Source organism: Rhincodon typus, chromosome 28 (genome assembly GCF_021869965.1).
Source record: "Rhincodon typus isolate 14 chromosome 28, sRhiTyp1.1, whole genome shotgun sequence".
NCBI classification, from domain to species: domain Eukaryota; kingdom Metazoa; phylum Chordata; class Chondrichthyes; order Orectolobiformes; family Rhincodontidae; genus Rhincodon; species Rhincodon typus.
This window is the reverse complement of record NC_063359.1, coordinates 24,388,590-24,410,586: the sequence shown is the minus strand read 5'-3', so window position 1 is coordinate 24,410,586 and position 21,997 is coordinate 24,388,590. Positions and strand designations below refer to the sequence as shown.

Here is a 21,997-nt window from a genome sequence, read left to right as displayed (position 1 = left end):
TGATCACTGCTCATTTTGCACTTTCCTAGGACCATTTACTCCTGATCTCCTTACAGCCTTGCTCAAAATGTACAGAAGAGCTGAATTCCAGAGCTGACAGTCGCAATCTTTGATAGCGCGGCAGCATTTGAATAAATATGGTATCAATGGGCCTTAGCAAAGCAAGAGTCAGTGAGAATTTGAGGGAGGGAGGAAGGAAGAGAGAGAAATTTCCCTTGGTTGAGTGACAGCCAGCACAAAGCAAGTCTGCAGGAGTTGAAGATCGTAACTCTATCGCAGGGCAGACATTTTCTAATCGACCTATTCAGGGATGTTATTACACATGTCTGGAGCTAGTGGGACTTGAACCCAGGCCTTCTGGTCCAGAGAAGATGACACTGCCACTGTATCACGAGCCCCTGAGTTCCTCATGGTAGTGTCTCAAGCATAACCATTTTTCAGCTGCTTCATTAATGACCTTCCCTCTGTCATAAGGTTGGAAGCGGAGGTTTGTAGCTGATCGCACAATGTTCAGCACCACTTACAACACCTCCGGTTCATGAGGTCATGTCCATATTCTGCATTCCAAGACAACGTCCAGGCTTGGACTGTTAATTGGCATCTTTATCACTGTCCACCTGCACTCCCTCATCTTGAACGTAGTGGCAGCAGTGTGTACTACCCTCCAAAACTCGCTGCAGCAACTCATCAAGGCTTCCTCGATAGCTCCTTCCAAACCGTGGTCTCTACCCATCTGAGAAGGGCATCAGGTGGAGGTGGTGTTCTCATGGAGCAACCCTCCAGGCCACACACCATTCTGATATGGAACCACATTGTTGTTGTTTTTCAGTTTTGCTGGGTCAATCTCATTGAACTCCTTTCCTGGTCTTTGGAGCAACACCCAAGGACTTCAGTTCAAGAAGGCAGCTCGCCATCACCTTTTCAACGTCACTTAGGAGCTGACCCTAAATGCTGGTCCAACTGCTGATGCCCACATTCGTGAATCAATTTTTTTTTTTTTTAAGTGGCTTAATGTTTTCTAAGTGGATGTTGGTAATTTCTTGTCAGGGTAGTTGGAGCACAAGTGACACCACAGTTTGCTCATTTATTTGCAGATATTATAGTAAATCAAAGAATGGTTTTAATATTTACTTTTGTTAAATAGTTAGTAACACAATTGTCATTAAGAGTGAAGAGTTGTACTGTTCTGAGGCTAATGTATTCTGGCTTTGTAACTTTTATCTACAAGTAGAAGCCCTGATGTGAATGGGCAGACTTTTGGATTTAACTTTAGAAGTGACTCCAGCACAGTGGTGTTATCCATTAAATTATAATGAAGATTATAAGGAGATGACTGACCTGTTTTCAAAACTCTGTATTACTGAACTTTTGTTAGAAATTTGGTTTTAATTTCGGTCAAAATATCTTATATTTTAGCGACTCTGTGACTATGTTTGCGACTTACTTTTGGAAGAGTCTAATGTTCAGCCAGTGTCCACACCAGTTACTGTTTGTGGGGACATACATGGACAGGTGAGTTCAATTTCCATTGATTTGAGATTTATTCTTTTGTATCTTGAAGGGCAGCTCCTCCAGGGTGACGACACATGATTTAAAAAATGTAAAGCTGTTTAACCATGAATCTGCTTTTTGTATGTGAATTTAGAATTCTAATCTGTAGGCTAATTTAGAAAGAACTGCAAATGGATTCAATTATATTAATGGCAAATATTTGGTGCAAATTAGTACGAATTTCTTTAAGTTGATTTTTGTTTTGTTTTGTATAAATTAGACATGTTTATAAATCTGTGATATTTTGTGTTCATCAAGGTGGATATATTAGTGCTTGAGAATGAAACCTTATCTATTCTTAGGTAATGCATATTCCAGAAGACATCAACTATAACATCAGCTTGACATTCATCCTCAACGTCCATTCGTTCGATATGAGTGGGGTTTTGTTCCACACCTTTCACCCTTATTAAAATTTAATCAGTCTCAATTAGTTTGGGTATGAATACTGGATGTTGTGGTTGGTTGGCTTGCCGAGCTGGTTCGTTGTTCCGCAGATGTTTCATTACCCTGCTGGGTAACGTCATCACTGTGGCCTCCAAATGAAGCGCCGTTGATAAAAACCAGGCAGGAAAACACAACAGTGCTTCATTTGGAGGCCGCGGTGATGATGTTACCCAGCAGGGTAATGAAACATCTGCAGAACAACGAACCAGCTCGGCAAGCCAACCACCACAACCCGAGCTACAAATCTATTCTAAAACCTTATGGATACTGGAGTTTAGTACATAACACACAATTAAAGCAATTATCCCAATAAAAATGACATTCTTATTACAGTACACCACAGCAAAATATTTGCTTGATCTATTTACTCTAGTGTTTTGACAGAAATGCATCTTATTTTCAGCCATTGAGATTACTGCTGAAAGACTAACATCTTTGCTAACAGTTAAGTAATTTGGGTTTGGGACAGGCAGGCCGTGTATGTTTTAAGCAATAGGAATATTCAAATCAAATGTTTACTATACAATTAATGGTTTCTTCCATCTTTGCAATAGATTTCATGGTTGCACTGCACAAGTTCATATTAACAGACAAGTTTTAAATGCTTTTACAGTTTTATGACTTGGGTGAGCTGTTTAGAACCGGAGGTCCAGTTCCTGATACAAATTATATCTTTATGGTAAGTAGTTATTTGAAATTCATTTTTTTAACTTTTAAAACCAATTTTGAGTTCAGTTGTGGAATTTTTAAAAATGATTATTTGATCTTGGTGCAGTAGTTGGTGTTTCTTTTATGTCTCAAATTGAACAAAACTGATAACTTCATGACTTTACGAAAATAAGAGAACTAGTTGTGCCATATTTTAAACAAGGCGCTGTTAAGCATGCATCTGAATCATCAAAATGAATGTTAGAACTACATATTATTTTAAAGTTTTTAAATTGTGTTTTACTCTATAAAGATTGCACAGAATCAAAAAAGGCTGCTTCCCACGATCATGCATATCATATTTTTAAAAACTTTTCCTCTCATTCACTTGCATATTCTTTTAAATTGCTTGTAATACTAATGTAATTTGCTACTTTAACAGGGTGACTTTGTGGATAGAGGGTATTATAGTCTTGAAACTTTCACCTACCTCCTTGCATTGAAGGCAAAATGGCCTGATCGCATTACACTCCTCCGAGGAAATCATGAAAGCAGACAAATCACCCAAGTCTATGGGTTCTATGGTAATTCACAAATTTTATGAAACTAGATTGTCTCCTGGGAAATGGAACAGCATTTCTAAATCATGTTTGTCAAATTCCAGTATTTTGAATGTTCAGAAAAACTAAATACATTCTACTTTAACAGATGAATGCCAAACAAAGTATGGAAATGCCAATGCTTGGCGGTATTGTACCAAAGTCTTCGACATGCTCACAGTAGCAGCTGTAAGTATCAATGTTTATTTTGAAAAACTTTTTTGTGGTGTACCAGGGTTACATTCTATTCAAATTGGATGTTAGGTGATCAATAAACATTTTATAGAAAAGAATTGTTAATGTCAGGAGGCATGCTGCACAGTATTGAAATTGAACTGAGCTCATCGTATAATAAGACTAACCTTAGCTGTTTTGATCTGGTCATGAAATATTCTTTCTGTTGATGGGATTAACTTGTCTATCAATTGCCTGTGGTCAGAAGAAAGTATCTTGGGTAAAGCTCAGAGTCCCCTTTAACGAATGGAGAATACCTGCTAGCTGCTATAGAAGCAACAAATGCAATTTTCACTTGTCACTGATGCATTTTCAAGGGTCAGTGATCAGAGCAAATGTTGAATACAGAACTACAACATTCCACAATATCACCTAATAACTGCAACATTTATTGAGAGATTTTTCAGATCCAAAGACATTTTAAGTGGGGCAGTATACTTTGATCACTGTGTCAAAGTCTCTGTTTGCCAGTTTTTCAGATAAAATGTAGACTTGCTAAAATTAATGATCAGCATCTCGTACAGTCATTTTTGAGTATTCAGTCATAAAAGATACATTTTTGACTTTTAAAGTGAAGTTGATGTGCTGATATTAATTAAAGGGTTGTCAGAGGAAGATTCGTTGCTAAGTCAGTCACTTTTCAAACCATTTGGACTTCTGTTCAATTCCAGAATAATATGAAAAACCTCATTACAGAATAACCATTCAGACGCCAACTGCAAGAAATGACATAAGGAATTACTCCATGCTTTGTTCCAAATGTGTCACAAGTAATGTGTTTGAGAAAAGATCCTGAAAATTAGGATAGTTTATGTTGCATGAAGAAGAAAGTAAATATTTTGTGGAATGGAAGAATAGACAAATGTAGATTTTGTCCGTCTAAAACTATAATGTAATTGATTTTTCTTCTTTTCAGTATATTATATTTTTATGTCATTGCTTCTATTTTTGATATAGAGCCCAGATGGATGAAATGGGCCACGATGGTCAGTTTCAGCTTGTCGTAGATTGGGATGCTACTGGTTCCATTCTAATTTACTTGGCTTAGACGTGGAAATAGTAACATTTTTTTTGAAAATTTGCGTACAGCATATGAATCTGCTCTATGTTTTGTTACTGTATTTAATGTAGCACAACATGCTGAGGCACTTAACAAAAGGGGCCAGGGAAGAAGGAGAAGAACAGGCAGGAGTTTGCAATAGTTAGTGGCTGAAACAATGTTATGAGTTCTTTTGGCTTCTTGGGGTGAAAGGAGGAATAGCAAAGTGAAGGCATTTTTGGTAAGAATTCTGGAGTACATATTAAAATATTTGGAAGTTCTGACACACAATGTGGAACAGGAAATGGGATGAATGCATATCAAAATTGCAGAAGTGCAAGACAGAAAATTATAGCTTAAATTGCAAAATTTACCATGTGCAAACTGGAACAATTACTGACCTAGGTCAATGTGGTCCTCAAGCTAGATAGAAATTGTTGACCAGCTACAAGTGTGGTAATGTGACATCGTTATTCATATGCGTTAAAATAAATATCTTCCAATGCTTGCGTAATTCACGTAAATGTACTTAAAAGATGTATACTTAACTCACACATGCCATCATTCTATATTTGAGGAAGTGAAGCATTTCTAAAAATTATACTTGCATACTGGGCTTTAAACTTACCACTTTACCAGAAAACACACGAAATGATTGGCATATACGTTTGTGTGATAGAAATGTGTATACCTATAATGGTATCTATTACCCTCTTCCAATTTTGTTTATTCATGGCTGTCTTTCCTGAGGCAGTTCCTTGGTTCATTATCAGACAATGCTTCTTCCTGAGACCTTTTTTCCTGGCAATGGTGACTTGTCATTACTTTCCAATCACAAGAATAGGACAAAGAGGCAGTTCATGAACCTTGCCTCATCTTTATTCTATACCATGCTCCAGCCATCTAACCAACTGAAATAACAATTTTTATTTAGTGAAAAATGCTCCTGGATTTTCAATTACCTACATTTGGCTAATGGCAAAGGGACTGGATAATACTTAGTCAGAATAAGGATTCTGCATGGCTGTTTTAATACAGTGATAATGTCACTACTCAAGTGGAGAAAATGCTTTCATAAAGAAGTGGTTCAATTCGCCAGTTTGTTTTAAAAGATTTATCTTGCCAATGAATTGTCTGTTCTGTATTGTCCTACTTCCAAAACATGGTGCTAATAAATCTGAATAAAACTTGTATGCACTCATATATAATTACTACTATTGATCTCGATGCGTTTTTTTAACAGGAAAAAACAGCTGAGACATAGTTTGAGACTGTGGACTCTGGGAAGCAGAAAATGCTCTTGTCCACACTGATTTGGCTTTTGATCCTCCAGAATCTCCAAATTTTAGTATGTTATTTGCCTTGGCTTACTGGAGAATCTGTCTTTTGCTCTGCCTTCTCTAAGCCACAGCCCCCCAACACCCTAAAAAAAAACAATGGTCTGCTCTTTATCTACTTGTGCGTTATCTATCCCCCATGCTTTCATCACACGATTCGTCATTGTGGCCCATGCTCTGGATTTCCTGCTGTACACCTTCATGTCCCTCCCTCCTTTTAAATATCCTCCTCTGTAACAAAATATAGCTCCAAATTAGGCACAATATCACTTTCTCTCCTTGGTCTTTTAAATGTCTTGAAACATTTTCGTCCATCAACGATTTTGCAAAAATGCATTTTCCTTTTGACGATACTTGAGGCTATCATGAATAAACATAAGAAATATGGAGTAGATCATTTAACCTCTTGAACCTGTCCCACCATTCAACAAGGCCACGGCTGATCATCACTTGTCATGGGTGACTTCAACCTCCATTTAGACTGGGTAAACCAACTTAGCACAAAAGTTATGGAATGGTTTCTGGGGTTTTTAGGGATGGTTTTCTAGAGCAGCATTGCCAATTAGAGGACAGGTTATTTTGGATCCAGTATTATGTAATGAAAAAGAGATAATTGATAATCTTATTGTCAGAGAGCCTTTAAGGATGAGTGACCACAATACAGAATAGTTTTACATTTCTGTATGGAAGTGCTGTGGTTCAATCTCGATCAATGCAGTTATGGAAGTATGAGGCACAGTTTGGCTGAGCTGGAATAGGAAAATACATTTAAAAGGCATGACCAGGGGTTCTTGTGGCTCAGTGGTTCTGTCCCTGCAGCTGGACTAAGAGACCCAGGTTCAAATCCCACCTGCTTCAGATGTGACTGAATATCATAATGCAAAAGTGGGGAATTTTGCAGCTACAAAGAATTTTATTTTATGTTTTTGGGAACAGAAACCATCTAGTGAGATGGGCTGACAAGGTGACTAAAAACATTAATGTATTTTAGGAGGGAAGCTAGGAATGGGATGATACACTTATTGGAAAAGAAACTAAAGGATGAAGATGGATTTGAGGGGGAATTATTTGTCCAAATTTTGAAAATGCAGGTAGATGAAAGCTACTTTAGGAAAAAAATACATTGGATCGAATTTTGCGTCAGCAGCAAATTGCTGATGCTCACTGCTTTCCTTTTGGGCGGAGAAAGAACTGCTATCCAAGATCTAGCAATCTCTGTTGCTATCATCTAGGTCTTGCTGCATTTAGACATGGACTACACAGTATCCGAGGAGTCGTGAATGGTGTGAACGTTGTTCAATCATCAGCGAACTTCCCTCTTCTGACCTCCTGATGGAGGGAAGGTCATTGATGAAGCAACTGAAGATAGTTGGGTCTAGGACACCACCCTGACAAATTGCTGCAGAGGGGTCCTGGGGCTGAGATGACTGGTCTCCAGCAACCACACCACTTTCCTTTGTGCCCAGTATGACTTCAACCAGTGGCGAGATTTCCCCCTGATTTCCATTGACTCCAATTTTTCTAGGGCTCCTAATGCCACACTTGGTTAAATGTAAGCTTGAAGTCAAGAGCAGCCACTATCACCTCTCAGTGCATGGTGTGGATTAGCAAGGAGTGGCAGACACAATAGGTTGAATGGCTTTTTTTGTCTTGTCAATTTATGTTCAAATATATGCATGAACATTAATTTTGGCCCATAATATTTTTATAGGGCATTTAATTACAAACATAATTAATTAGCACTTTTCTACATCAGTTGATAGATGAACAGATCTTGTGCGTGCATGGTGGACTTTCTCCTGATATCAAAACTCTTGATCAAATCCGAACCATTGAGCGTAACCAAGAGATCCCACACAAAGGAGCGTTCTGTGATCTAGTATGGTCAGATCCGGAGGATGTAGATACGTGGGCCATCAGTCCTCGTGGAGCAGGCTGGCTCTTTGGAGCAAAGGTTACAAATGAGGTGAGCTCGCAATTATAGACTCTCTGTCGAGCACATCTGTGTATTTGAAGGTATTTTAATGCTGGGAAGGATAGGTGTTTTTTTTAAAAAAAAAAGTCGTCCGTGTTCAGTACTTGTGCTTTACCTCTGAAAATTAGAATATCTAGTCCAATCATAGTTCCTTTCTTACTGTTGTGTACTGTTTTTCACAATTTACTCGCTATTTCTACCCTTGCAAATTGTATAGAGCTTTGAAACAGACTAAACCCAATTAGTTCATATTCATATTCTTTTTTTTTTTATGCTCTACCTGATCCTCCTCAATCTGAATTTGCTATCGAAACCCTTTTGTCCCACCTGTATCATTCTTGTCGAGCTTTCTCCGGTACATCTGTACTATTCTCCATTCTACTCCCTGTGGTAGCATGTTTCATCTCACCACTCTTGGGAGCTTCAGAAGAAGTCTGTTTATCCAAGTGGATATCTTGGTAATTATATTTCTTATATTGATGGCCTCTAGTTATGCGTTTCCACAGTTGTGGAAATGTTATTGCTGTATCTGTTCTGTCAAAACTTTTCATAATTTAAAAGGCCCTTGTTAAATCACTCCTCAGCCATTTGTTTTCTAACAGAAAAGAGACCGAGCCTGTCAAAATTTTGCTGAATGTATATGTGCATGCATTTATGAAAAGGATTACAGAAATCTTCTTTGCAGATTTAGTCAGGTCCTTCTGTAACTTGTTGCAGTCTTCTGTCAATTACACCTCCGATTCTCCCTTATCTGATATAGTTCAAAAAATGTTTTTCTGAAATCTGAAGCGGTTTTGTGACTCGGGTTTGAATTAAATTGGGAGACATGATCATTTAAGGCTGTCTTGCAAAAGTATTTTGAGTTGAATGACAAAAGGATCTCAAGTATCCATAATCCCTTTTGATAAAGGGAGCCACTTGGAATGATCTTGGACGGTTTTTTCTCTTTTCTGTGCTTCTTTCCTTCCTCTCTTTGCAAAATTAGGAACCCAGAAATAAATTCTTTTATTACTGTCCCAGCTAAGGGAGGTTGACTCTGCACAAGCTGGAGATTTGACTTTGATTTCTTTGTGTGTTGACTAATTTTTTTTTGTAAATTGACTTTACTTATTTATGAATTTATTTATTGATTTGTATTCAAACTGAGTTAGTACAATACGCATCAAGAATCTGGTAGCAAGACTGTACAGTCCTCATGGTTGACAATTTGTCAAACTTTCCTTAATTCACTAAGTGGCTCTCTCCTCAGCTTTTGTATTTTAACTAAATATAATAAAGTTCAGCCACAGACATATCCTTTTCTACATTAAAAATCATTTTAAAAAATGTTTTTCTTTTACAGTTTGTTCACATCAACAACCTGAAACTAATCTGCCGAGCGCATCAGTTAGTTCATGAAGGATATAAATTCATGTTTGATGAAAAGTTGGTGACTGTGTGGTCTGCTCCTAACTACTGTTACCGTTGTGGAAATATTGCATCAATCATGGTCTTCAACAATGTAAACTCAAGGGAGCCAAAGCTATTTCGTGCAGTTCCAGATTCAGAGCGTGTAATTCCACCAAGAACAACAACGCCCTATTTTCTTTAAAATATATTTTGTTCTTGGTTAAAAACAATCTTAAAATATAGTGTGCACAATGGACTGTAAACATGCATTGTGTTGCGTAGTCAAGATTCGAGATGTAGAATTTCAGCCATTCTATCAAATATATTTTAAATGCTAAATTGAATAAAGTGGTCTAAAGGGCTGCCTTTTTCTTTGTTTTTAATGCTAGCAGATATTGAGAAACTGATTTATGTGCTCCAGTAATTAAAACTTTGTACATTAAAATAATTGTATTGATCAGTTTTCAAATTTCATTGTATTTTAATATCGTAATATGGTGACAACAACCCTCATAGGTTAAACTATTGAAAATAAACTGCTTTATTATTAACTCAAATGTTTATTGCCCTTTCTGATTTAAATCAGTGAATTTTAAATTGGGAATTATTTCATTCTTACAGTTCTGCATCAGTTATGTATATGTTGAAACATGAAGTCTTGTATGTAGTTTGGCTATCAACAGTCTAAGCATTTAATGCTGCAAGTTATTTACAACAATTTCCAATGAATAGAACATTTTATATTTAGACTCTTTTTAATATAATTTTTGCTTTTCGTATTTAAACATTTTGAAGTTTCAAAGCCAACTAACTTTTAAAATTGTTGGGTAGTTAACTAACCTTGTTTGACTGGAGTTGGACGCCATCCTGTTGTTATTCAAGCCAGTCTTGTGGAAGTTCTTGCTTTTTTTCCTGAATCATTTGCTGCTGATTTTAGCCTGGATTATTGCTCTATGTTTACTGAAAAGCAAAATACTGGATGATCAAGTAGCCATTGTCCTGGATCTGGCTATGGCAATAATGGCAAAACTCAGCATTCAATGTCACTACTCTTCTGAAATTGCCAACAGCTCCTGGAGTCCACACGTATGCAATTGAATGCAGATATCCAGATGGTGCTGTCAAGATTATATGCTTCCCATAGAATGCAATGTTGAAGTTCCCATATGTCACAAAATATTAGTATTCACTCAATTGACAAATAAATTCCACCTTTTGATGCTGTTTGTTTCCTCATAAAAATCTTTGGAAAAGTTGCATATTGTTGAATGAGGTTTCTAGTTTATTTTACATTGGGCTACATTAACATCTCCCTGGCCCTGAAACTAACTATTTATTAAATTCTAGATTTAGTGTTTTTTTTTTTGGAAAAGCTAAATATTTTAGCATCTATCTTAATCCCATGAGTTTGTTGCAATCTTTATTCTGATGCTCCGCGAAAAAAAAAAAGTAATTTTAGTTCCTTGTTTGTCTGAAAACAGTTCAGTGTGGTTGGCTGCTTACCCTACTTGACGACCTCCATTTCAGGAAGCAATGGAGTTCTTTTTGACATGGCACCAGACTCGAATTAAGATTGGGCAAGATGAAACCTGCACGAGAGATTGCTAGGTAGTTGTGGGCATCCTTTTTCGAGGTTAGCCATGGTCTTCAACATCTGGTCATTATTAAGTGTTGACTTTGAATGTACTGCCAAGTTATTCAACCTTGAGAATGTGCCATCCAATTCAGTTGATACTTGATGAGCATGGCCAAACATTTTGAAGTAGTATTGGGGTAAATAAGAGTTTTTTTTTCTCTATTTTGGAGTTAAGAATATTGTGTGTTTCAAAAGGCTGAATTGCTCTGATTTTTAAAATTCTTAGAAATGTGCTTTATATATTGAAAAATTAAAGATGTTGCACTTGTAAACTTTGCTCACTGGTGCTCTTCGTTTTAAGTTGCAAAATGGTCAAGTCAAACTCCAGTTCTGAGCTTGAGCATACTGTCTAGGCTGACATTTCAGTGCAGGACTGAGATAAGGCACCTTAGTTTAGATGAAAAATTAAACAAAGTTCCTGTTGATGGGCTTAGATGCTATGGTTATACACCTGCCCATTACATTAAATTTTTATTTCAACCAACACCATGGAAAATGGGTTAGTCATTGAACCGATTAGGTTGGGAAACAATTTAGTTGCAAATCTGTAGGAATAAAGCTGGAGCAGGCTCAGCTATTATTCCTCTCTCAGAAGCATGACGTGACACTTTCTGTCAAACCTTACCTAAAAGAAATGATTGAGAGTTTAAGAGCTGCATGACTAGAAAACTATGGCCTTGGTACACAACCCAGTAGAAGTGAGAAACCTTGGTGGGTGGATTGGGGAGCAGGGAAGGAAAAGAAGAGAGAAAGAAAGAAATCTTCCCAAAGAAGACTCGCTAAATTAAAAGATATCGATTCCTATATCTGGACTTCAGACAAGTATGCTGTCTCTAGTCTACGTTTGAATATGTTGCTCCAAACCATGGATAATAGAGACAGATTCAGCACCATGTTAATCTCGTCTTGATATGGATATGATAGTTTTAGCAAACAAAGCAGTTTTAACATTTTTTGGATAACTGTTCTATTTGTAATTTTCTACTGTAACCAGGAGTTCAGTTATGTAACATTGTAAATCATTGAGTCGACCACAAGTTAACATTTTCTAAAAAAGACTAATTTTGCATTGTTTTGGATTTGCATGATTGTTAAAGATCAAGTCAAATTGTTTGGCATAACCATTTTAATTGTATACATTTGTAACTTGTGACTGCAAAACTGATATAGTTTGCCAGAAGTTGACTTTTATTTGTTTTTTTTTTATATATAAAGATGGATAGTAAAGTCCACAGGTTACTGCAAATATGAGCCTTCTTACTCTATAGAATTAAAGCATTATATTTCTTAAGATATATAAAGAATCTAGATTTGACAGGTATCTCTACAATTTTGAACTCCCATTGGGGAACTTGGCTTGCAAAGAGTTTGAGAATTGGGTGTTGCAGGAATGATGCTTTTGTGAACAGGTTTCTATTCAGGAGGAGCGGTTAGTTCAATTTGGTTGGGTGTCTGGTTTATGATGAAGAGTGATGCCAACAGCTTGGGTTCAATTCCTGCAACAGCTGAGGTTGCCATTGAAGGATCCTTCTTAACCTCCCTCCTCGCCTGAGGTGTAGTGATGCTCAGCTTAAACCACCACCAGTCATCCTTCTCAAATGAGAGAACAGCCCTTTATCCAGCAGGATTATGGCAACTTTACCTAACCACGCAGGAGCATGCAGTTGCACACTTAATCCTTAGCATCTCTCACAAATATTTATTGTGCTCATACTAACATAAACTGTGGTGTGTTCCTGGTCTATCTCTTGACTATTTTCAGTACTATTTCAATTAGGCAGAAAAGAACAAATATTGATTTTTAAATAAAGAAAACCAGCATGATTTGTTTTATGCAAATAGCATTTTCAAGAAAAATAATTTAGAATCCCTACAGTGTGGAAACAGGCTCTTAGGCCCAACAAGTCTACACTGACCCTCCCATCCAGACCCATCCCTCTGTAACCCACCTAATCTACATATCCCTGAACAGTACAGGCAATTTAGCATGGCCAATCCACCTATCTTGCACATCTTTGGGAGGAAACTGGAGTACCCAGAGGAAACCCACACAGATACTGGGAGAATGTGCAAACTCCACACAGATAGTCACCCAAGGGTGGAATCGAACCCAGGTTACTGGTGCTGTGAGGCAGCAGTGCTAACCACTGAGCCACTGTGCCTAGTTCAAGATAAACATGCAGAATTGATAAGGATAATCCAGTTGATAATGATGAACGTGTTTTCTGAGAGGTTTTAGAAATCCATATTTGGATTAGAATCTCAGTATTGACAACAAGTTAGTTGTGACAGAAAAAGGAGTACTTGTGAATGTTTTTTTTTTGTGGGCTGGAGAAAAGTATATGTCAGTATTGGGACTGTTGTTTTACCTCCATCTGTGTTAATAGCCTAGACTAAATGTGTGTGGGAAATTTAAAATTTGCACATGGCACAAAATGGAAGCATTGTGAACTAAGGTGGGTGATAGACTTTGGAAGGTATTGGCTTGAGATTTTGGTGCTATAGGTCTGCCTACAGCACATTGACTGCAGTTATTGAAGGCAACAGCTCACCACCACCTTCTTAAGGGCAAGTAGGAATGAACAATAAATGCTGGTCCAGCCAGTGACATCTGCATCCCATGAATGAAATGAATAGAAAAAAATCAACACGTCGCATATTAAATTTAATGCGGAGAAATATGAAGTGATGCACTTTAGTAGGAAGATCAAGTTAAGGCTGTATAAATTGAAAGATTCATTTAGAATTGTATTGCAAGAGCAGAGGGAATTTGGCAGTGTTCAAATTGTTGAAGGTGACCGAACAAGTTGAGTATGTAGTATTGTAAGTCTTGGGGGATTGTAGCCATTATAAATAAGCAAGTTGAAGTAATCCTGGTGAACCATTTATAAAATGCTGGCTTGTCCTTATCTGGAGTATCCAAACCCTATTCCATGCATCCATATTCTACTCCTCTGCTGAAACCTAAATTCTAGCCTTTATTACCTACACCTGTGATTTTCCAAATGGTAGCTTAAATTACAATTCATTCCAAATACTGTCATTCACTTTTATGACTTTTTTTTCATGTTCTTTCTGCAGCGTCCTTACAATCTATCAGCAATATCCTCTACCTATACTGCGCAGATATAAAACCGACTCCTGTTGACACTAGGGACAACTCTTGGCTACTTTGCTCCCATGTTGGTGGCTGACTCCTCACCACCAATGCTCCTTTCTTCTAAAATGACAATCCATTCTGAAACCTTCAAGCTTCTCCTCTCACTCCTCAACTTTTATTTATTTCACTTTTTCCTCTTGCTCAGCACTTTTTGTGATGGTCCTTTGTTTTATATGGCATATAGAACTGTACGTCCCTTTCCATCAACTGCATTTTGATAACCACTGTGCAACTGATCTCAATTATTAAATTTAGTTTAGACTTTAAAAATAGTGATTTTTGTTTTGGTCTGCTTCAGACCATAATTGCATGCTGTGGAAAAATTATATTAGTCGTGGGCTTGAACAAGTGAGACTGTCTTGTGTATTCTCAGAAGGTGAATAATTCTATCCAACTCAGGTACAATTCAGCCTACATTGAATATTCCATTCAAGATATGGATTTACAGTATTTTCATTCCAAAAATACTGTAAGATAAAATGGGATATAGAAATCTAGTATCAAGACTAGATATCTTAATTCAGTTACTTACTGTAAAAACTAATAAGCAAATATCCACAAGCCCGTGAAGTAAAAGTCCTTTTTCAATTTTCTTCACAAAGTGTATACCATTTATAACATTATGTGATCTAAATTTGATAGAGTGAATGATTTATAACTTTGTTTTAATGAGTTATGTGTAGTTTAATAACTGTTGTGATGCATAGCATGTTTCACTTCTAATAAAAACATTTTTAAATTTAGCCATAGTTGATACTTTATTAAACATAATAGTGAGAATCTTGTTACAATTTGAACTTCCTCAAAAAACTGAGCTTATATTTTATGAACAGGAGTTATTTCCACTATGAATATCTACAACACAAACAAGCTATCCAGTCCAATAGGTCCATGCAGGTGTTTATATTCCACATGAGCTTCATCTTAACAAATTTATTTGCCAACTATAGCCCCATTCTGCAAGTTGGTACAGTTTGCTACAGTCACCCTGTATTTTCACTCTGATCCTTCTCTGTATTACCTATAGCCATCATGACCAATTCGCAGATTTTGTCCCCAACTCCATATTGCCTTACCTTAGTCATGAGTCATTGGGTATGAGAAAGGCTTTTTGGCCATCCAAATATGTACACTGACTTAGCCATATAGGCTACTTTTGCTACTTCAAAAATTCAAGAATGCTTTTCAATTATAGTCTCGCCTTTAGCAGACCTACGTTAACTTGGAACTAATACAACATATATATCTTGAATATATAGCATACTACGTCAATAGCATTTACCCTTTTATCATGGTTTTAGATCAGAGACCATGTGGGCTGCTCAGCATGTTCTCCTATCCACTCTGAAAGTTGATAAATATAAATTGTTAGTACCATTCAGGCTAAAGTTAATGACAGTTATTTCTGACTGGATAGCTAAACAGCCTCTTGTTGCACCATACGTTTTCTTCGGTTTCTATACAATAGGCATATACTTGATCTCTTTGAAAAATATAGTCCAAAATCTTTGGTGCGATTTCCAAATCTTTTAACTGAGATTTTAATGGAATATCATGTCAGCAATTAACGTAGAAAACCTTTCTTCATTACGTCCACCTGGAAGTAGATCACAAACATGGCACGATAATCCTGAAGTAAGACCTCACCATTTAGACCATTTTCTGAGATTTCAAAATCAATTTTAGGCACCCAGATCTAAAACGTTTTGAAAGTGCTTGCTGGATACACTAATCAGGAATTTACCATATCTGTCAACGCCTAAATCAATTCAATTTTGTTTCAAATTACATTTTATTGATAGTTTTACCATTGATGATTATGAGATATACCTTCTCCTTCGGTCTGCAAAACTGATTGCGTTATCAGTTCCAAATAACATTTAGGAAAATTGATAATTTCTGATTAAATTAACTTCTGAACAGACGTGATGACCTAACTCGAAGTAGCTTGGTTGTTGGGTTCAATTACCTTTACAGATGTTTCTCTGGACTGTTTTATATGGACTATTTTTATCTAATAACATTTAGACGAAATGTCTCTCCTCCTCAAATTTCACTCCTCATCCAGAAATTTGTATCTGGCAATAATATGAATTCCCTTTCTGACATTGATGGTCAATATCATCCCCTTGGCACTCAAGGTAGAAATGGAACAGGAAATCCAACAACCCTGGGTCTTGTAGGTAACCAGAAACACCCCAAGACACAATTAGCTATCACTCCCACTCCCCCACTACCTATTGAGACAAATGATGGAGCCACAATCCTCCAATCCTCACCTCTGTTGAGCCAAATTCCTCTTGATATGTTCCATTTTTGTTCCTTTGTTTGTTCAATGAGCCTCTCACCTGGTTGGGGGAACAGGTTCTCTCCCCAACCTTTCTCAGCATACTTTACCATTCAGTCTCCATTTGACTCTTTTCTATTCTAGCCTCAGCCTTTCTATCTTCACTATTCTCGTATCTTTTTCATTCTCATTTCCTCCTGTACCCTCACCACTTCCTCACCTCATTCAATTTATCTTAACTGCTTTCTCCAACTCTTCTTATCTCTCCATGTTTCATTTCCCCTCCCATTACTTCCTTCTACTCCCCGATCTGTCCTTCCCACACCCTCTCTTCTGCCTTTGTAGCCTTGCACTGTTTTCTCATCTCCCATGTTTAGTTCAATTAGTTTGTTGCTTTCTAATTATTCATGCACTGAATGCACAATACATCTTCATTCTAAATGTAGTTATTCTTCACCTCCAAGTATGTTGAAAAGGTTGTATTTTTCTACCATGAGCTATTGTTGTGCACTGTTGTTTGTTATAATAGTAGGGATTTTGTTAGCTCAGTTGGCTGGATGGGTGGTTTGCAGTGAGATGCCAACAGTGTGGGTTCAGTTCAACTGTTTTTCTTAATCTCTCTTTTTGCCTAAGGCATGGTGACCCTCGGGTTAAACCACCACAACTCATTTCTCTCGAATGAGAGCGTAGCCCTATGGCAATTTTATGGGCATCAATTGTAATCAACCATGCAAAGTGTTATATTTTGTTTGATGAGGATGAGTAGTGTGTTTCTCAACTGCAGTGAATCATCGGTAAATTGTCTCCTGGAGGACATAACAAAAATGAAATGTGAATCACCCACACAATAAATGATGCACTATTGAAAATGTGATTCTGGTGTTCCTTTTGTAAAAGCCGGACAATGTAAATAGATACATGATTCCACTAGTTTTAATTGATATATCATTTTACTTCCCTAATCATTAGTCATTGAATTCAAATGAAAATTACCACAAAAGGTTTGTTTTCAATAAATACCTTTGTTAGTTTTGAGTTTCCTCCTTAAAATTTAGTACAAGCCATATTAGGGAAGAACAAGGAAATAAGAATATGCAGGAAAGAAAAGACATTCAGTAAATCCATCCCCGTCCTCAATTAGTTATTAAATGTTTAAGGTCTATACAGATTAATTTGTGTCTTTTTGATTTGCTATAATCCATTTTAATTTTGCTTTATTTCTATCATTTACTATGTGAGCTGTCTTTTATGGAGTAATGTTCAAAACCTTTCCCTTTTACAAAAATGTATATGCAGTTTGACACTTAAAGAAATGAAGGGAATTGCATGTAAATATGTTTTACTACCTCAGGACATCTAGAAGCAGTTTGTAACCAATGAAGTACTTTTGAAGAGAGGGCACTTATAATCTAGAGAAAACTGCAGCTCTCACAAAGTAGAATGTGATAATCATCAGATATTCTATATTTTAGAATTGTTGGCTGTGTTGGGAGCAACCCATAGAAAAACCTATTTTCAATCATTTACACTTCTCATTAGTACCCTACCCAGCACTTTTATCTTCCTTGACTTATCGTTAGCAACCTTTTTGTTTGCCTATCCCTATCCCTTTTCCCTTTCTCTCTCTCTCTCTTTCTCCCTCTGAACACCATCTCCATGTACTCCATTTGTTCTTGCCCCCAACTGTTATACCATTCTTTCCCAGCTATTTTCAGTTCCGACAAAAGGTCACTGGACATGAAACAACCTGCTGAGTTTCTCCAGCACTTGCTGTTTTTCTTTCAGATTTCCAGTATCCACAGTTTTTTTTGTTTTAATTTAAGCATTGAGGAGAATTAGTGAGAATTAGCTTGTCTTGTGTTTAGAAAAATCAGGGTTTCTTTTTCTTCATGGGGAAAACCATAGCTTGGAAAGCTTTTTTTATTTTCCAGAAGTCCTAGTTGAAATTAGATGTATGAAACTGTTTCTCCTAGAGAAAGGAGATAATTCAGGTAAATTAATAAATAGGTTATCTCAGTGTGTGGAATTGAGTTTTAAGTTCCAAACCAGAAGTGTTTGGTTAGAACCTCAGTGGATTATTTGAAGTAAGAGAGTTTAAGCTCGTGTGTGACTAATCAAGATAAAGGGCTATCAAACTCTCAACTGGGAATGAAAACAAACTGTTAAATTAAACCAGCAGGTGTGAGAGAAAAACAAACTTTCACTGGTGTTTGAATACTGTAAAGTGATGGTGTTGGGATAGATGGGATTGCATTTTTCAAAATCTTTCAAATTGTTTTATATGTAAAGAGTTTGGTTTACTCTTATTTTCATTTCTTTCACATTAAATTTTTAGTGTGAAAATTAAACTTACAGAATTACATGCTTATGTTTCAGTGAAAGACCACCTTGTGAAATAAAAACAAAATAAATTATGTTCTATAAAGCTAAACTCCAGGAACTGACTTGTACAGTAATAAGAACAGCTGGGATCTTAACATCTGTGCTATACTTTGTGATCTTGCATTGCTGATGATAATATCATTTCATGGGTCCAGCAGCACTCTTGTCTCTCAGTTAACAGAATGAAGCCTGATTATCTGGCTTTGATCACATTGGAGAACTTACTATGTGTAATCGGCTGCTGTGTTTCCTCCATAATGAGGGACGTCGAGAAGATTTTCAACAAAATAGCAGAGGCAAGGTATCGTGTTTGGGAAGACATAATCAAAGAATGCAGGCAAGGTATTAATATGGGGAATAATAAACAGAATGCCACAGGAAGGGATACAGAGTACAAATCTGTGAACAAATCAATACATAAGGCTAGAAGTTCCAAAAGTAATAAAAGGATAAAACTGAAGATTCTGTGCCTGAGTCAATGTAGCATTCAAATCAAAACAGATGAATTAATAGCATCAATAGAAATATGATCGTACGATGACATAGATTGGGACCTAAATGTTGAAAGGTGCGTGACAGTTAAGGAGTGACTGGAATTGTGATGGTATGAACACCATTGGGATGATTGAAGTTCAGGAAACCGAGGATATCGGAGTGGTTAGGTTGGAGATGAGAAATGTTAAAGGCAAGGAGTCACCGTAGGAGTGGTGTACAAACTCTCTTAATAGTAGCCACATACAGTTGGTTCTGCTGTAACTATCATACCGTATAACTATAACATTGCTATAGAAATAACAGGGCCTATGGGACAAGTGGGGTTAGGGGCAAACCACCAAAAAATATCACTCAAAATTGCTCAAGAATCACTCAAAAGCCTAACACAAAGGATAGCACCATTTGAATAAATGTTTAATTCATTTCTAATAATGAAATGAAAGTAAATTTAACACCTTACCTTGAAAAAACATTGAGATGACTTGATGGGGGAGGATGTTTTGAGGTTGCTCTGCTGTTAATACAGGGGCTGAGGGTTGTCATTGTAATCATCATCATCATCACTTTCAGTGCACTTGTGGTTGCAGAGATAGGACAAAAAATAGTTCATCCAGAAGTGGATGACTGTGGTTCATTGTCTTCTGACAATGTTTTTTGGGGAGTTGGCTTTAAAAAGGCATCCAGATTTTGCTGCTTTGCCCTTTTTCTTCTTTTTTTTCTCTTTATTCATTCACAGGATGAGTGTGTCACTGGCCAGGCAGCACTTGTTGCCCAACCCAGTTGCCCAAAGGGCAGTTAAGAGTCAATCACATTGCTGTGGGTCTGGAGTCACATGTAGGCCAGACCAGGTAAGGATGGCAGTTTCCTTCCCCAAAGGGCATTTCCTGATGATCAACAATGCATTAATGGTCATCATTAGATTCTTAATTCCTGATATTTATTGAAATCAAATTCCATCATCTGTTGTGGTGGGATTTGAACCTGGGTCCAGAGAGCATTATCTGAGTCTCTGGATTAACAATCCAGCAATAATACTACTAGGCCATTGCCTCCCCCCGTGAAACTGTTCATAGAGTGTCAAGTAAGATCTTATTCCACAAACTGCTACCCTGCTGCATTCTGCATTGTAATCATTATCCTCTAAGAGCTGCAACTGCTTCTTAATTTCCCTTAGGATAGAAGACAAAACAGAAGTAGAAAGCTCTCGTGGTGCTGCATTCTGGACTTCCTCTTCTTCATCCCCAGCTTCCACTTCCCCCTCAGTGACAAATTATTGTAGGTCAGCTATAGGGAGGTCTTCACAGTGGGATTCAAGCAGCTCTTCAACCTCCTCACTCTCCTTCAAATCCAATTTGCTTTGCAAGATCAACATAATGTTCTTTGATTCTTGGAAGCTCCTCTGGCTGATCAAAACCTTTAAAATCTTGAAAAAAATCTGGGAGAAGCTTCCGAGAATTGTGTTATAGCCAACAAAAGGTCATGTTTTAGAAACAGCATTCCCTATTCGTGTTATAGCCAATTTACGTTACCGGAATAAGCATTATAGCAGAACTGACTGTAGTGGTATGGAGTACAAATGAAGAAATAATGTGAACTTGTCAGAATGATATGGTGTTAATCATAGGGATTTAAATTCATATGGACTGGAAAACTCAGATGTGCAAATGAAGCCGATGTGACAAGTTTATAGAATGTTTACAGGATAGTTTCTTAAAGCAGCACGTTTTGGAGTTATAAGAATGCAGCAATACTAGTAATTTAATTTTTCACAATAAATTTATTGTGACACTACATCAAATGCTTTCTGGAAATCTAAGTACAGTAGATCCACTGTTTTCCTTTTATTAACAGTGCATGTTACTTCTTCAAAGAATTACAATAAAATGGTTAAATAACATTTCCCTTTCACAAAACTATGTTGATTCTGCCTGACAACTCTAAGCTTTTCTAAGAGTCCTTAGAGTCATAGGGCTGTACAGCATGGAAACAGACTCTTTGGTCCAGCTCGTCCATGCTGACCAGATACCCTAAATTAATTTTGTCCCATTTGCCAGCATTTGGCCCATACCCCTCTCAACTCTTCCTATTCATATACCCATCCAGATGCCTCTTAAATGTTGTAATTGTACCAGCCTCCACCAATTCCTCTGGCAGCTCATTCCATACATGAACCACCCTCTGTGTGAAAAAGTTGTCCCTTATGTCCCCTTTAAATCTTTCCCCTCTCACCTTAAACCTTTTTTGGACTCCATTCCCTGGTGAAAAGACTTTGGCTATTCACTCTATCTATGCCGCTCATGATTTTATAAACCTCCATAAGGTCACCCCTCTGCCTCCAACAGTCTACCAAAGATAGCCCCAGCCTATTCAGCCTCTCCCAATAGCTCAAACCCTCCAACCCTGCCAACATCCTTGTAAATCTTTTCAGAACCCTTTCAAGTTTCACAACATCCTTCCTATAGCAGGGAGATGTGAATTGCACACAGTATTCCAAAAGTGGCCTGACCAATGTCCTCTCAACATGACCTCCCAACTCCTATACTCAATGCCCTGACCAATAAAGGCAAGCATACCAAACACCTTCTTCACTATCCTGTCTACCTGAATCTCTTCTTTCAAGGAACTGTGAACTTGCACTACAAGGTCTCTTTGTTCATTAAGCACGTAAGTCCTGCTCTGATTTGACTTTCAAAAATGCAGCACCTCACATTTATCTAAATTAAACTCCACCTGACATTCCTAAGCCCACTGGTCCATCTGATCAAGGTCCCGTTGTACTCTGAGCTAATCTTCTTGGCTGACCACTACACTAATCTTG

General features: G+C 37.3%; 1 protein-coding gene across 1 annotated transcript; it reads left to right on the top strand.

Moving 5' to 3' along the window:
• Positions 1-1,383: 1,383 nt before the first annotated feature.
• Positions 1,384-9,776, top strand: ppp6c (protein phosphatase 6, catalytic subunit). The gene is made up of 6 exons (XM_020513396.2): positions 1,384-1,512; positions 2,612-2,677; positions 3,089-3,230; positions 3,355-3,434; positions 7,612-7,821; positions 9,173-9,776. Exons 2-6 carry the CDS (start codon positions 2,675-2,677, stop codon positions 9,419-9,421), a joined length of 684 nt encoding a protein of 227 aa, XP_020368985.2. The 5' UTR covers positions 1,384-1,512; positions 2,612-2,674; the 3' UTR covers positions 9,422-9,776.
• Positions 9,777-21,997: the final 12,221 nt, after the last annotated feature.